The sequence below is a fragment of the Hesperophylax consimilis genome, unplaced genomic scaffold (genome assembly GCF_061612785.1).
Source record: "Hesperophylax consimilis isolate HC1 unplaced genomic scaffold, BYU_Hcon_1.0 scaffold_51, whole genome shotgun sequence".
Classification (NCBI taxonomy): Eukaryota; Metazoa; Arthropoda; class Insecta; order Trichoptera; family Limnephilidae; genus Hesperophylax; species Hesperophylax consimilis.
The window spans coordinates 411300-428105 of NW_028301281.1; the positions used below are offsets into that span (position 1 = coordinate 411300).

The 16806-nt window shown below is 31.4% G+C and overlaps 1 protein-coding gene across 1 annotated transcript; it reads right to left on the reverse strand.

Moving 5' to 3' along the window:
• On the reverse strand, positions 1-12915 carry LOC149408842 (stimulator of interferon genes protein homolog). Its single transcript, XM_089650390.1, has 6 exons — positions 12898-12915; positions 12554-12795; positions 7956-8243; positions 7432-7603; positions 6799-6912; positions 1-5787 (listed from the first exon to the last, which is right to left on the reverse strand). The coding sequence occupies exons 2-6, from the start codon at positions 12749-12751 to the stop codon at positions 5723-5725; spliced, it is 837 nt and encodes a 278-aa protein (XP_089506516.1). The 5' UTR covers positions 12752-12795; positions 12898-12915; the 3' UTR covers positions 1-5722.
• Positions 12916-16806: the final 3891 nt, after the last annotated feature.

The window sequence follows — 16806 nt, forward strand, 5'->3', positions numbered from 1 at the left end:
AAATGAAATATAACTTGGCAACTTACAAAGTAATTGTTTTTTCAAAACATTAAAACTGATTTCACAATATCTTGTTTTTGAAACTGTGCATAAATTTGCATTACCTTACATACACTATGTTTGTATTGGGTAATAATTTTTTTAAATATCATTAATTTTATTAACAAGATCTTTTTATATTTATTGTGTATAAAACTTCTTTAAATGACTTTTTGAGATCAGGTATCGTAAGGCAATTAGATTATTTCTTGCCTTTGGCAGATGGGATGATAAATTCAACACCAATCAGTTACTGCAAAGGGTTATGCAGTAATGCTAGACTACTTGCTTCCTCGACATTCATTAATTCATGATTGTGCTGTCTTTTTAGTAGTCTATCTGGAAGTAATTACTTCTTCTCTCATAAGTAGGTAAAAATAGAGAGAGGACAGTCTCAAAACAAATTTAAATGTATTGAAGTATAGTACAGGGTGCGCCAGAGAAACTTACTTATTTGAAAGTTCAATAAAAACAAAAGCACTGTAGTTATTGTTGTTATTCTTTTTGATTTAAAAATGCAATGTACCAAGTTTTTTTTCATACTGTCTTAAAAATTACATCTTTTAAATGGCGACCCTCATCGCGCATACACTGGTTAAGTCGTTTTTTGAAGTTCTCGTCCACTCTTCTCAGCATATCAATCGGAATATTGGCAATAGCATCGCGAATGTTGTTCTTCAGGTGATCTATGGTCCGTGGTCGATCGACATAAACAAGGGATTTCAAATAACCCCATAAAAAAAATCACATGGAGTCAAATCCGGAGAGCGCGCCGGCCATGGGAGATCGCCTCGGAGAGAGATGAGGCGGTTGGGGAAATGTTGTCGCAGCAAATTCATGCCCGCTGCTCTCTAGACCACAGCATAATGGCAACTGACGAGAATGGGAAACAAACTTGGGGACGTCCCCCTCCAGATGCGTCCCCTCCCGCCCCTCTACCTGCCCAACTCAACGGTCGGGAATTTTTTCAAATAAGTAAGTTTCTCTGGCGCACCCTGTATATAGTAAATATAAACAATAAATCATTAGCTAAGGCTACATCAAATTATAAAGAAAAATCAGTTAATCCTTTGTACTCCAAATTATTTTTTATATGGTATACCAGCTACTCCATAGAGTGTAATGTAAAAGAGGAAAAATTACGATATTTTAAGAAAATTAGAAAAAAATGTTTTTTGGTAAGGCAGTAAATAAAATGATATGGTTATGTTAAGAAATATATATATATTATCATTTAAGATGGTTAATAAAAAAAAATTGCATGTCTAAATCTTTATAATTTTTTAACGTGTGGTATTTTAGAAAGCAGTCGCCCAAATACATACGTGGCTTGTTAGGACACGTGTCACAGTACTCACTGGTTTCCCGTCTGCCACCTTTTATTGCCCTTTTCGAGCAGACCACACAGTCCCCCTTGGGATCTTTTCTTAAAATATGGAGTTTTCCGTTGAGCCTGATCTCTGGTGGAGTGAGAATATTTATTGCCTAGTAAAAAATATTCAATGAAAATGAATGCTTAGTTATTGTTACGTATGAAAAACAGATCAAAAGGCACAACCAATCGTAAGTGGGTACTGTATACAACAGTATAGAATCATGTCCATACATGTAAAAGGACCCTTTTATTTTTTAAACAATAAAATGTATACCCATTGTTTATGTCGCCGTGGCGGCGACAACGGAGTACAAAGAATTAAAGCTGTCAGCATCATCTGATTCCTATTTGTGATTTAAAAAAATAAAAATGAACAAACTTAAAATTAATTTTCTGTAGTCACAAGGGTTATCACAGTAACCTCAACCTATAATTTTCCTCATACATCTTCACTTATCAGAAAATTTGTTTGTATTTCTCACTAAGCTCTTAAATGGAAAGACAGAAAAAAAAACTGTTATGTCATGAAATTTGTACAGAGTTTTCTCACTGAAATTTCAATGCAACTATTTTCAGCTCGCAACGGTATTTCCCTGATGAACTACGGGGCTTTGAAATATCCATTTATATGTCTAAGACAAAATGCCATATTTTAAAAATGTTCAATATGAAAAAGATGATTGAAATCTCAGGTTAAACTGGGGAGCAATAACTACTGTAATAAATAAAATTGTCATAAAGGATAAATGCTTAAGGCAGCTCTGTTACTTCACACGGAAACCTACGTCTTATTTGGCTTGTCGAAGGACAACTATAACTTTATTTTCATTTTTGAAAAGGGGTGAAGGATACAGATACTCCAATTTACTTAATTCTTAAAAATAAATGTGTTATTTGCGAAATATTTATCAAAAAAAAAACTTCAATTAATATGGTAAAGATATAAAAATTGACACATTAACAGGTAAAATATAACTATGTTTTACATTAAGCATTGCAAGGAACATTCAATTAAATGTAGATTTATTTGAACTATTGTAAGACGTTTCTTTTTATAATAGAAAAAAGTCTTCGCTGTTTCATTGATCAAATTTGATTAAGTTTTGTAAATAATCCCACTAAGAAAACTTAGTTTTAAAATATATAGATGTTAGAGAACAAAAGGGTTGAGAAAAAAACAAAAATATTTGTAATTTGAATAATAAAACCTTATGGATTACATAATTCAATAAAAAGAGACAAGTAAAGCAATTTAAAATGAATAATATGTATTCCAAAAGATTGAACTGTACATATGTATATGCTTTCCAAAATGTTTTCCAATATATCCCAATTTATTCCTCAAATATCAAGGTTCAGTGTGTGTATCGGTATGTACAATATTTATCAAAAGTATATCCTAAAAAACATGTATAAGGTATAATAATAATATAATATCGTCATTGCAATTGCAAAAATGGTTTTATATGCAAGATTTCAGCAAAAAATTTTTTTTTCACAATATTCATTCAAACGTTGTTTGTTGACGCATCTGAATACAAAACTGGTTAGGTTTTTGCTTCATCTGTAAAGTTTGGTAAAATTCGCATAGCCGGTCTTGCAAGCACGATGACGATATTTAATGCACATACATATTTATTTTTGCATTCACAGAAACTGACAGTCATATGTAGTTATGAAAAAGGCGCTTGGTATATAAAAATGACAAATTACATATTATTATTACCACATAATACAACACTGAAGGCAAAAAGGAAAATTTATTTGTACAAAATATTAATGATTCATAAAATTAATGAATCATTTGCTTATTTAATCCCAACCTTTCACCTGCACCTGTATATGGCAGACTGTGTCAGGAAGGGTACAGGTGATTAAGATTGACCGATGAAAGTCTTGCATGTTTTAGTGTTATGGACTAGCAGTGGGCGGAACATATTTTTCGTAAAATATGTCACATTAAGAGAGAACAGTCAACGACTGACTTAACCTTTTATTTTCACACATTAGTTTAACTCTCAGGCCGCTGTATTTCTATATTTTTTAAAGATACTGTCAGAAGGTCAGAGAATTTGTGCGCATTTCTTTTTTGCAATAAAATGCAAATAAATTGAATATTTCTGAATGTATTAAAAACTAAAAAAATATTTTTGAAAGGAGATGAAATAAGCTTTCAAATTTTATTGTTAAAATAAACATATAATTAATAAAATGTTAAAATTTTGAGTGCAAGCAGAAAAAATTTAAAAAAAATTACTCACGTTACATTTTTTCGTCTAAACACTGAACTAAATTTACTGACAATGAAAATAAATACTTATTTTATTAATGTTTTATAAACATTAATGTCACGTCACTTTTTTGTCCTTTCATACAAAAATATATTTTTTTAATTTCACAAAGTTTCATAATTTTTTCTCAAATTGCGTTCAAAACCTTCGGTTTCATAGAGGTGCACATTTTTAGTTATTCTGTAGTTAACTTTCAGATTAGAATATAAATTGTTTTTTTTTCTCTTTAACACCATTTGGATTTTAAACCATATTTCTCATAATGACAGTGAGGGAGACACAATGATTTCTATGAAACCAAATGAGCTATTCCCAAAAGTGAACAAATTGACTTAATTGACTGAGGAGTGAAAAAGAAAATGGATTAATTAATGAGATATTAAAATGTATTCATATTCAAAGAATACGCATTACAAAAACACAGAAACGGAAAAAGATTTGATTGGGATTTTCTCTGTTCCATATTAATTTTAATATTTTTAATGTTTTTTCAATGACTAATCATTATCATTTAATACATTTTAAAATAGGAAAATATGAAAACAACAAGTTCTAAACTGATAAAACATACATAATAGTTAAACCTTGGTCAGCTATAGGCCCTCTTTGCTAAACCTCGGTCAACTTTAAGCCCTCTTTGCTAAACCTTGGTCAGCTTTAGGTCATCTTTAGGTAAAATAGTACCCAACATTTTATAAAAGCAGACAACAAAATGCCCAATTTAAAACAGTAAACACTATTACATATACAATCTCTTCACTCTTAACAGCCATTTTCATCTCACTCATTACTCTCACAACCGCAATACCGCAACCAGAAGTATTCAGACCAACACTGATCAGAGCACCTGTATTCCGTCAATCACTTTTGATCAGAACTCCTGTGTCCCGATAAAAACTATTGACTAGAACAACTGCGTTCCGCCGAACACTGGTTACGTACTTCTGCTATCACACACAAACCTAACAAGTTAAAATTTTAAATAAAAATAGAGTTTCAACTGCAATCAAGACTCTTGCAAGAAATAAGCATATAAAAAAAATGTCACCAATTTTCTAATAACTGAGCCCTTATGAGGAAAAATAGCGTTCTTGAAAAAATGCTGTTTTTTGCAGATCCATTCAAATTACGCGCCAGATAAAATTATGTTCAGCAAACATGGTAAAAATGGTTTTAAAATCTCAAGCACTGACAATTGAATTGAAACTGACAATTTGTGCGCTAGGTGTATTTGTCATTAATACAATGATAAATATTTATTTCCGTATTGTGTTTTTGTTATATGTTGCAACATGTCTGGAATTTTTAATATTCAAATTTTATGGAAAAAATATTGATATATGGAGAAATGATTTTTTTTTCTTTATTTGTATTGCACTCAAGATATATGAGTGAATTGATTAAAATACATAAAACATTCCTTTTATTAATTGAAATACTTATTAAAATGGGTTTATGCTCATTAAAGCCAAATGAAATTTTTAATGGCCAATATTTCAGAAAACACTTTTTCCCATAACGCTGTTGTTCCGCATCAGGGCTCAATTAGTAAACAAAATACTTTTTATATTACATTGATAATAATTTTCATGTACATGTCATGTAACTTCTAACTGGCATTTTTCAATACAATTTTTTTGTTAAATATAAAACAAAAAATTCACTGAGGCAATGAATGAAAATGACATGAATTTATTGAAAAATACCATCCAACTGTTAATAATTACAAAAAAACAATGCTGGTGCAATAATGTTATAAAACATATCATTATAGGCTTTTATCTTTCTTTGAAATTTCTAGAAACATAATTTATTTGAAATTATGTATTATTACAACATGTCAAATAAAAATATGAAAAATAGCCCAAAATTTATCATTATAATATGCAAGTCAAGGTGACCAAAATAAATGCTTGTGGTCATGACTATTGGAATCATGACTGTTTTATATTAAACCTTGAATTTTTTTAATTTGATTAAAATGAGATCTCAGATAATCCCAAACATAACATCAGTTTTATTTGTTTCCTCTAATTTCATAGATCTTATCCAGTAGGACTCTGGCAACATTAGGATTTGCATCTGAAAAATAAACGAAATTAGCTTTACGTTACGTATTTTGTAATTTTTTATGTGAATATCACACAAGAGTCCCAATTGCTCCCGACCATCTGGAGCCAGTGAGACTATGGCATACCCAATTGGGATCATTTGTGAGGCTTAAGGTAGCTGGGAGGGAAAGAATAAAGTGGGGAAGTACCTGTTTTCTGATCTGGTCGCCATATTTCATTTCAAGCAACTTTCAAAATGGTGGTATTTCTTTTTTTTTCTTCTTAAAATCAAATGTATCTTTGGGGGAGGAAATAATCACAACCGATGCAATAGAATATCTCTTTAAAAGAACTTATCGTACCTCTAACATACCTAGTCATCTGTCTATAACTGAAAGCGGTTTCCCCGCAGCTCTCAAAAAAGCTATTATTATACCAATATTTAAACCAGTGTGTAAAAATGACATCGAAATGACATTGAAAAATGACATTGAAAAATATTACAGCAATCCCTCAAACCAAAATAAAAATGTTGAGGTACATAAAGGAATATGACAGAGGACAGACTAATATGCAGACATGCATGACAAACAATCACATAACTAAGGAAAGTGATTAGAAACTGGCACATGGTTAGGTGCCACTTCATGCTTTTAAACAAGTCAAGCTCGCGCGCTAAATGCGTTCCAATTTCTGCTAGCCCGAGTGACGCTCAGCCGGTTTCGACTTGCAGCGTTCTATTTTAAGATAACACGAGTAACGCTTGTAAAAGTTAGCTATGTATTTTACTCAGTTTGAATTTGCCTGCAGTTGAGATCGGTCCCGTTTTTGAGCTGCTTATTTCGTTCTTATTTATATTTTAATTGAAAAATGTATAAACTTTGAATTTCATTTAAAAAAACCTGATTTTTTTTAAAATACTTTTTATTAAAAAACCCTAGCACTAAGTGGTTAAGCAACAAGATTTGAAAAGCCAGGTTCTCCTATTCTTCTTAAATTCTTCATCCTTCGCCCATTACCCAAAAAATATGTTTAGACTTACTATCAAAATAGACAACTTCACACAGATTTTTACACTCGATACTGTTTGCAATTATTTGTTTTAAGCTCTTATAGAATTGCATAACAACATCTTGTTGGTGACGTTCATAATGTTCTGAAAAATAAATAAATCATTAAAAAAGCTATTCTCTTAATAAAAGATAAAAATGAAGAAAGTCGACATTTGCATAAGATTTTTACTAAATGCACAAATTATCATTAACTTATAAGAAAGTTCATCCGGTTAGAAAAATATTCTGCTGGGTTCAGTTCCAGTCCTGCACAATCTATTGGTGTGCGAATGCATATTGTAATCATCTATTATTCAATCAATTTATTGAATTTCATTCCAGGTTGGGGGGAAAAGTGCAGAGGTTGCGAGAGAAGAAATGATCTGCAAATAACCAATGCACCAAGATGCCCAAACTTGTGCTTGTCGAAGCAACATGTACATCAACAACAATCAGCCTACAGCACCGAAATAAAAAAACCCCTTAAAAATATTTCTATTTAAAGTATACACGGGTGCAGTCTCCTGAAGTCAAATAAGTAGAACTTTGTTCTAGACCCAGATCATTGTAGTGTGGTTTGTTGATAAAAAATGTTTTTAATGATTATGTGAAACTTTACTAGCCTTGATGGGGGCCAGAGCGTTCGATGACTTTATAGTAAGTATGAAGAGGAGTGGCGCACTCGGCCACAATGTAAATGGGAAGAGATCCATCAGTACTATGAATCTTGTACACGGAATGTTTGTACTCTCTATTTGTTACGCCTGCCACACTCCGTACTACCACGCCTAAATTCTATAAAAACATATAATATATTAAGATTATACATATTTTTAATACTCACTGATTATAATAACATGTCAATTTTTTAAGTAAAATTATTTTAAATATTGAAGACAATATTAGTGATTTTTAAACGAAAATCTGAAACAGAAAAATCAGAAAAGGAAACGGTCACATCTGGGACTCGAACCCAGGACCCTTGTCTTTCCGGGACAATGCTCTACCAACTGTTCTAATGGGACCCTATCGTCCTCGGTCACTTTTAACTGTATCATCTAGAGCATTGTCATCATTTTATTATCATCATTATCATCATTTTAACTGTATCATTAGAGATATGTGATAGAAAACACATATTATGTACCTCACAAGCTTCTAAATAAACATCATTAATGCCCTGGCATGCATCTGCTAAATTTGGTGGGCAGTATAATCGGGTCGGTACTAGAATGAATATTTTTTTCACTGGAAATTCGACTTGTTGAACGCTTTCGTATTTATTCATCATCTCCTTGAACCCGGTATTGTCATCTCCATGATCTGGTAGGGTGATGTTCAAATATCCAAAAAAGAAACTATAAGCCATTCCAGTAGCATAGTTAATTCCGGTCGGACATTCAATCCAGCATGATGTTAAAAATTTGCTATCATCCTGCAATGAAAAATAATGTTGAACTGTACACTTGTCGAATAAGCACAATACAATATATTCTTAATTTAATTCCAAATTTTTCTTTTCAATATAAGGTGTAACACTGCAAAAGATAGGTAATCTTTGAAAGAGATCGATTTGGCTAAAACATTTTACCCAGGAATTTCTTTTGCATTTCTTGATTATAGTTAACTTATTATGACAGGGTTCTAATGGTGCATGAAAGCCTTGTGTTTTAGATATGAAACTGTAATATTTATTAGTAGTTGAGGATTTAATGGGGGGATAGTACAAGACGAACGAAGCGATTAAAGATCTCACAGTTGAAGGGATTAAACACTTCCATTATCTCTTGAAGAATATTTCTGAAGTCAAGTACAGACCCTCAACCATCTCTTTTAGATAAAAAAAAATACAATTAACCTGACAAAGCTTCAGGTACTATTACAACCTTGTATAAGGTCATGAAAGCCCTGTTGTAGTCTCTCTTTCTGATCCTTAGGTGGTTTATGACAGAGAGGTAGAGGTAACAACAGTGCTATCGGAGGCATGCTTTTATCTGTCAACCGTTACAATGCAAAAACTAAACAAAATCAACTAATTGACAGTACATGCCCAGTTAGATTACAATTTTGAACCGCCAAACTATTAACTTGATTTTTTTAAATATGTTTATTTAAGTTTTCAAATTAATATGATAGAATTATAAATTGGTTATCAATTTTGCATAACATCGCTATGATACACTTTCAAAAGTTTACCGAGCAATATGCCAGCAAACTGTATGTTGTGTATTGCACACGCTGGAATAAAATTATTATTATTATGGTTGAAACCGTGTCATATCAGGCCCAGGAAATGGTATTTTGATTAATAAACCAAAAATTAGAAAGTGGTGCTGAGTTATAATAACAATAAACTAAAGAGGACATTACATGATTGGCAACCAATGAATGAACCCCTGCTATCTGGGAGATGTACCAATAAGCTGCTGGATATTTTTCTTTCTGCGAGTAATGGCGAAGAAATGCCACAGGTTCTTACAGAATGGAACTGGAAATGTGTTGAAAAATTTGCACTGGAAATTGATTACTATCGAGAAAGACACGTTTCGTCAAGACTGTTTCTACTCACTCAGAGGGAAAAAGGACAACCAGGTCAGATTTAGACTCAGAATGACAAGAAACAAGCTATGAAGTTACAAGAGTTGGCGAAGTAAGAAAGTAGAAAAAGGTGAGAATTAGAAAACACAAAAAATCCCACTGAAAAATGTTCAAAGATTTAAAAAACCATTGACTACAAATAAGGCAAGAGGTCCTTAAGTGGGTGGATTCCGACCCAGATAAGTTGATGTATGTTGAAGATGTAACCACAATTGTTGATTGTATTTACGCAAAGTACTGGTTTTAAGCTTCTTGCACATGGTCTGCGCCAAAGAATGATTTACAGCTTTGAAGGACTTGGTGGCGTACGAAAAAATATATCAATCGCCTGCAAAAGCTGCTACGAAAAAACTATGGGACATCTTTGGTATCTGTCCGCAGAGCTTGTTGCTTTTGCATTCTTTGACGATGATGTTTCCTTGGAAGCTAAACAAAGAACCAACTCCAGAAAGACAAGATTTGCAAAATTCTCCGAAGCGAGCAACCCATGACTATGCTCTCATTCTAGTTAAAAACTTACAAGAAAATATTCTACTTTGGAATATTTCCAGATAGAAAACATGTTGAAGAGGAGCCACTACAAATTGAACACATTCCTTTATGAATACCGTTGGAATTTTGTGAGAACCTGATCCATTTTTACGATCTAGAGAGTTAACAGTTGAACATTGTGGAGAGAAATATGACATGTTGATATATCAGTTACATCGGTATATTTAAATTCATGTATAGTTACATAATAATTATTTTGTTCATAAACACTTAAGAAAAAATTAGCAAAGAGTTAACTAGTGGACGCCGCAATGCTTCGCTATTGCTATGGTCTTTCTCGAGCGTCTCCGACTTCTTCCACCATTCACTACTATTTACCACATTGTTATTGTTAAAAAAAACTCCATTACATTGAATTTAATTGAACTCAGTATTTCATTCCGGTGCAGAGAAATTGCGTTGAGTATCCCTCGGGTGTCCCGACTTCTTTTACTGTTGAAACCACTTTCTAAATACTAGCGCTAATAAGAATAAACTTTGAAATATTCAGCAATATCGGTCGACTAGTTTTCGAGTTTTGCGACCACAAACATACGCAGGCTGAATTTTTATACATCACTAGCTGACATTGCGGACTTTTCTGTAGGCCTTTTCAAGATATACAATTCCGTAGAATATGTATATCTTGATGTATCTCATAAGGTTTAGCCAGCTTTAGCAATGAAAGCGCCCGAAATATTTGTTACATTACAAAACATCGACTTTTCACCACTTTCTACGAGTATAATATGCATGTATTATATATAAATCTTCCGGAAGAAATTCTATAAATGATAGTGAAAACTCTATCAAAATGCGTTGCGTAGTTTAGAAGAACTAAGCGCACAGAGAGACAGACGCGGATAGCGACTTTATTTTATACTATTTAGAGAAGATTGCAATAATATACTATTCCTCGTCAGAATATTAGTTTGGATGGAAATGAAAATCATCCCCAGTTATATACGTGAGAAAAATTTGAATCAAGATTTAGGGAAATGTTTTTGAAACAAATATTTATGAAGGTGTCGGTTTGTAGTATTTTGATTTTTAAGCAAAATGATGAAAATAGGAACAAACATACTTTTTCATTATGAGAATACACATCAGGTGCCATGGCAATTGTTGACAGATCTCAACAATTGAATGCATCGCCCGAATAACGTTGCAAACAACAGAAAATCGTAAAGTGATTTTTTGGTGGAATAATGTTCTTTATGTGTACACCTATCTATCCTACTCTTTCACATCATGAAAAAAAAATCTATCTACCTCTTTTAGTAGCATCCAAAGTGCGCTGGGGAGCCAGTCTCAGTGGAATAACGTTGCGCGAGCCGACATGCCGTCTGTACAGCAGGTAGTTTCGGTGTCTCCGCGTATGTTAAATAATATGAATAAAGGGAAAAAACGTAAAATTTCTTTTGAAAACTGGAAGGATAATAAACAGAAGGCATTAAGAAATTCGGGTAAACCTTATACAAGTCGTAAAGGCAAAGCTGTTAGCGGCAAATCGCCCCCAACACAGGTTAGTGGAATAACGTTACACTTATATTTCTTATGTAAATAAGTTTTGTTTGTTTTTTTAGTACAAATTTCTTAAGTACTTTGTTTATTATTTACATTATCAAATATTAATATTTTTAAACAAAGTATCCACTTCATTATATTATATATTTTCAACACTGACATATTTCTATCTGAGAGATAAACAATTCCTTGTCCATTGTCAAGTTATTCAATATGTTTTTATTTATTTCTTATTGACATGTTTTTTTTGACGTCTTACTGTTGTTGATAATATTGATTTAACTATTTTTTTACAGGACTTTATGTGTAAATGTCGATACCCAGATTGTAAAACTATGACGTTGCATAAAAAAAAGGAAATTTTTGACCTTTTTTACACTAAAACATACAATGAGCAGAGCCTTTTTTTGCAAAGCTGTATTGAAGTGCTGGAGCCAAAACGAAGAATAGTACCCGAAAATGTATCGAAAAGACAAAGCTGTCAGCTTTGTCAAATACTTACCAGAAATCAACAGAAGCTTTTATGAAAACCTACCGGCTCAGTAAATGTATAAACTACAGTGGAAAAACGTTGCAAGTGGCAGCTTAAGCAACGTTATTCCACATTTTTTTTTGTTTTATGTCGATTATTTCCTTTATTTGAATGGTTTTTTAAAATATTTTTTCACATGTACCCTTGTTTATGTCTAAGTAATATAAAACTTTTGTAAAAATTGGATGTTTTCTAATAAAAAATCATTTAAAAAACGTTTTTTCTTGTTTCTGAAAAATCTTGTTTTTGTTGTTTGCAACGTTATTCGGGCGATACATTCAATTGTCTTATGAACTATGGAGGCTGGCGCCACATAAAGCATAGAGATGCATATCATTTTTTGTATTGCATTATAAATTATTGTCATAATTTTTTTTTAAATTTGCAATGCATATCGGGTTACTAACAGCAATATTTTTACCGTGCAGATACCACATAATTATTATTATAATCATATTATCTAATCTTTCATAATCATATGAAAGATTAGATAAGTATAGGTAGGTATGTACGCATTATTAGAAGTAAAAAAAAAAATAAAATAAAATTCAACTTACATATTTGGCAAATTCCAAAAGGGCGAATACTCCAAAGAATACAGGAAGTAGATTATTGATGTTAATGCTGTTATTAAACAGGGCAATTGTAACAATTGCAGCTACTATTATAATCGCCGTTAATATGTTGAAATCAAAAATATGTCTGCAAAAACTTTGATAGTCCAATTTTCCATTAATATAGAAATATTGAATCATCCTTTGCAAGATTTTAAACAGCACTATCAAAATAATAACCCAACCTGAAAAAAAATACATATCATTGAAAAAAGTTACGTAAAATTTTGTATTGATATGATTGATATATATTTATAAGTATGAAGAATTAAACAAAATGAACTTACCATATGTAGAAATTAAATTTAAAATATCAGCAAATACTGCAAAGAAAAGAAAATAAGAGATTTAAAAATAATTGCCAAAGTTCAAGAAGCAAAACATATTTTTGTGCATGTTGGTACATTAACCCTTTCAGACCTGAATGAGAACTAGCATTGGCAGAACATAATTGATGGTCGATAACAATTATTATAGTTATTTGAATTTTTATTAAGTTTTTACTAATTTTATTTAAAAGAATGTTCGGTTTCAGAGGTCATGTTTCGCATAAAATGACAAATATACATACACTGTGTTCAAAAACTTTAACATTTTATTCAATTAAAAAAGTTAAACATTGAAAAAATACCTACAAAACTTACATTTTAAAAAAAAACTAAAAAAAAATGCTCGGAATTGAACACAAAAATATCATTCAAAAATATAAAAATGGCTACTGTCTAAGCTATTAGCTGAAATCCAATAAAAAAAAAACATTGTGCAAACCAGTTATACCAGCAATTGAAAAAACACAAGCCGCCAATTTTTATTTGCTATGTATATTATAATTATAAAATACAATTTTTATAAAAAAAATATTTATATTTTCCCCGTAATAGCTACTCATATTCTGAGAAATTATTTTTTTATTGTGCCTATCGGCTACTGCGGCACACAATAGCTAACAAACAAATTTACAGAATGATGAAACGCCAAATGGTTGAGTTAAAACAGGACTTCGCTACCCTCAGTCAATTAGTCAGAGGGGACCCTGCGGTTATGGCCCCTGGTTAAGTGATTTTTTAGGTTGGCAATACCTACCTACCGAACCTCACATCAATCAGCTTCCACAACGTTACATCAAATCTAAAGGATTTTACGCATAAGTTAATATTTACGAAAATAATATTATATAGCACTATTTTGAATAATCGTAAATGCAAAAAGTCATTTACAATTGTCATTAAGTTGAATCAAGAGTTTGTTTTTAAAAAAAATGTGTATTAAAAAAGGTAGTTGTAGGTAAAAGTTTACCTGGAATTTTAATCCATCTTTTACCATCTCTCCCAATGTCAATAGTTATTTCTTGTAGTAATTACATCGAAATTAAACTTGTCGACTTCCGATGAATGCAAAGGCTCTTAAAAAAACAACATTTGATTTCAACTCAAATATCTAATGGAGACAACTATTTGTCGGGAGCTTAAGTAAGCATCCACAAAATAGGTTTTTAGTTAGGGTTATTTCAATAATTAATGCTTATATTCTAACCTTCAGACATAACTATGATTGAGAAAAAATGGAACTTTAATGCATCTTTTACCATCTCCCACCACATAAATAGTTGTTTCTTGTAGTAATTAAGTTGAAACCAAGTGCTTTTTATTTATTTTTGCGTATTAAGCGAGCAGCGGAATTTGGCAAATTTATCTATTACCTGTGCCTAAAAGTACGGCGGTTAGGTAAATAATGTGCCTAAAAGTACGGCGGTTAGGTAAATAATTACCGTACATATTTCCATCGAGATGGAATATTTAATATACTAGTGAGCCCGGCAGACGTTGTCCTGCCACAGACCGCCTTCTATGTAGACCGCATTTTATATAGAACTCATTTTAAGTAGACCGCCTTTTATCTGGTGGTGCTTTTTTGGATATTTTATGCGTTTGACATACATAGAATACATGCGCAAGTCACATGCATAGTAGATATTGTTTTAATGTTTCATTTGATATCAATCATTTCAGCAGATTGTGATTATTGTTCAGTATCATAGAAAATAAGTCTAAATGCTGACAACTCGCTGTCCTAGTTCTTGTATGTTCAATAAGCCTTTTTTAGCAAAACTGAGTTATGAATGCCATTGTGTTCATTAGCCTATTACGCATTAATGTAGCTAAAAAAAACCAAATTTTTCGGTTTTTAACTGCTATTTTCAGCATTTCTCGAGTGCCAATATCCACTCACGGAACAATTTGTTAGTTCTTGTATGTTCAATATTCTGTATATTGAACGTTCAAACACTCAAAGTTATGCATAGAATAGTTTAAAAAAGTTCATACATATTTGTTCAACGTTCTGCCTATTCGTGCCGCAATTTGAGTTCTTGCATGTTCAATATTCACTTTCAACCAATCAGGAGTCGGCTTGTTACGGCTTTAGGATTGTTAGCGGTCATCTTGGTTTTTTATTGTTTTCGAACTGCTATCAGAGCTTCGCATTGTTCTATTAAAAATACGTTTAATTGTGAATAAACTGCTGTTATTGAAGTGAAAAATGACTTCACCGACTACAGAATCAACAAACCTTAGACCAGTGGCTCAAATAGAGAGGTAAGTCTTAAAATTATGTTATTTATACGCATTTCCAATATATTTTACATGTACTTTTTGAACTTGCTAGGCATATACACAGGATGCTCCATTTATTATTTATTAATTAAACTATTTATTACACCTTTCGTTCTTTACGTAAAACAAGTCATAATAAATTAGTTATTTTTATTCGTAATTTGTTTATTTTAATACGTTTTAAATACTCTAAAGATAAAATTGACCGATTTGTGGACTTTATCATTAAAAACGTATTATGTTAAATATGTGGTCAATAAATAAATTGTGTTGAACAATGTTCAGTTATGTGTTTTCCGTGAAATGTTTCAAACGACTGACGACCTCAGGCCCCTCCACCGAAACTAGTAATTTTTGTAGCTTATAATTTCGGCACATTTTTTAAATTTTTTTTTATTTCAGTGTCTGTTCCGCCTTTCCATAAACTTGTTTGTCGTATTATAATCCACGGGTTATTTATTATTTATAAAAAAATAAAAATGTCTTCACGTTATAATATAATGGAAATATAAAAGGAAAAAAATACTATTCGAAAATAAGTAAACTTGAAAAATAACAAACATAATTAAAAAAAAAACAAAGCGAAAGCCCTCCAAATATATGTATGTATATAATTTATAAAATAATTTTGGTACCCACATTTTCGTTTGTCTGATATGATTTAATACTTATCAGTTCCAATTTTAAAATTAAATATGAACTTGAATATTTTTTTGTTTTGAAGAGTTTTATTTTAAATGTAAATGTACATTTAAAATAAAACTCTTCAAAACAAAATGTCTAGAAATTGTTACATAGTTAATGCCCAAGAAATAAAAAAATTGAATAATTTTACCTATGTTGTTACACATATGAATATTTCACATCACGCATGTACCGACAATCGAAATTAGTATGTTTAATAATGCACAGCTTACTCATACGAAACATCATTAAGACGTATCTTTGTACATAGTTACGCTTTCAAACTTATATAACCTTAATCATAATATTTGAATGATTTAAAAAGTGTCGCCTTTGTTGACAATCACCTGAAGAACGCTGTTTGTGTACATATTTCAAAGTAATAATTTAGGACAACTACTACTTACAAGATAAAATTAAATTGTTTGAAATCTGAAAATCACCCTGTACGTACAATTTACCACTATTTGGCTTATTGAACATAAAATATCTCAAAGTTTTGCACGCCGAATTGTTCAATATTCTAACAATGTGTTCAATATCCAAAAGAATTAAACATTATTTTCAACCAATGTTCAATATCCACCTTTAAAGTCATAATATGGGCATATTGTAGCTTCAAACTTCGAAATTAGACGTTTCAACATTTCCTGTAATACATATGTATAAAATGAAATGACCAAAGCCGAGAATTATTTAGAATTTGCCTGTAAAAACAAAAAAAACGTCTCCTGTAAAATTTGCAAAATGGTTTATTGAACATACAAGAACTAAGGCAGCGAACTGACGATTCCGGTCAACGCGAACCGCTTATCAGTTTCTAATAGTGCAACAAGTTTTGACGGGATATAAGTATGCAGCAGCAGCACCTCTAATGGTTATAATAATAATTTATTAGAA

Coding starts and splice junctions, on each gene's coding strand:
- LOC149408842 (XM_089650390.1), bottom strand. CDS start 12,751: ATGATTCAATATTTCTATATTAATGGAAAATTGGACTATCAAAGTTTT. Junction 7,604..7,955: donor TTTATTTAGAAGCTTGTGAG/GTACATAATATG, acceptor ATGTTTTTATAG/AATTTAGGCGTGGTAGTACG. Junction 5,788..6,798: donor TGAAGTTGTCTATTTTGATA/GTAAGTCTAAAC, acceptor TTTATTTTTCAG/ATGCAAATCCTAATGTTGCC.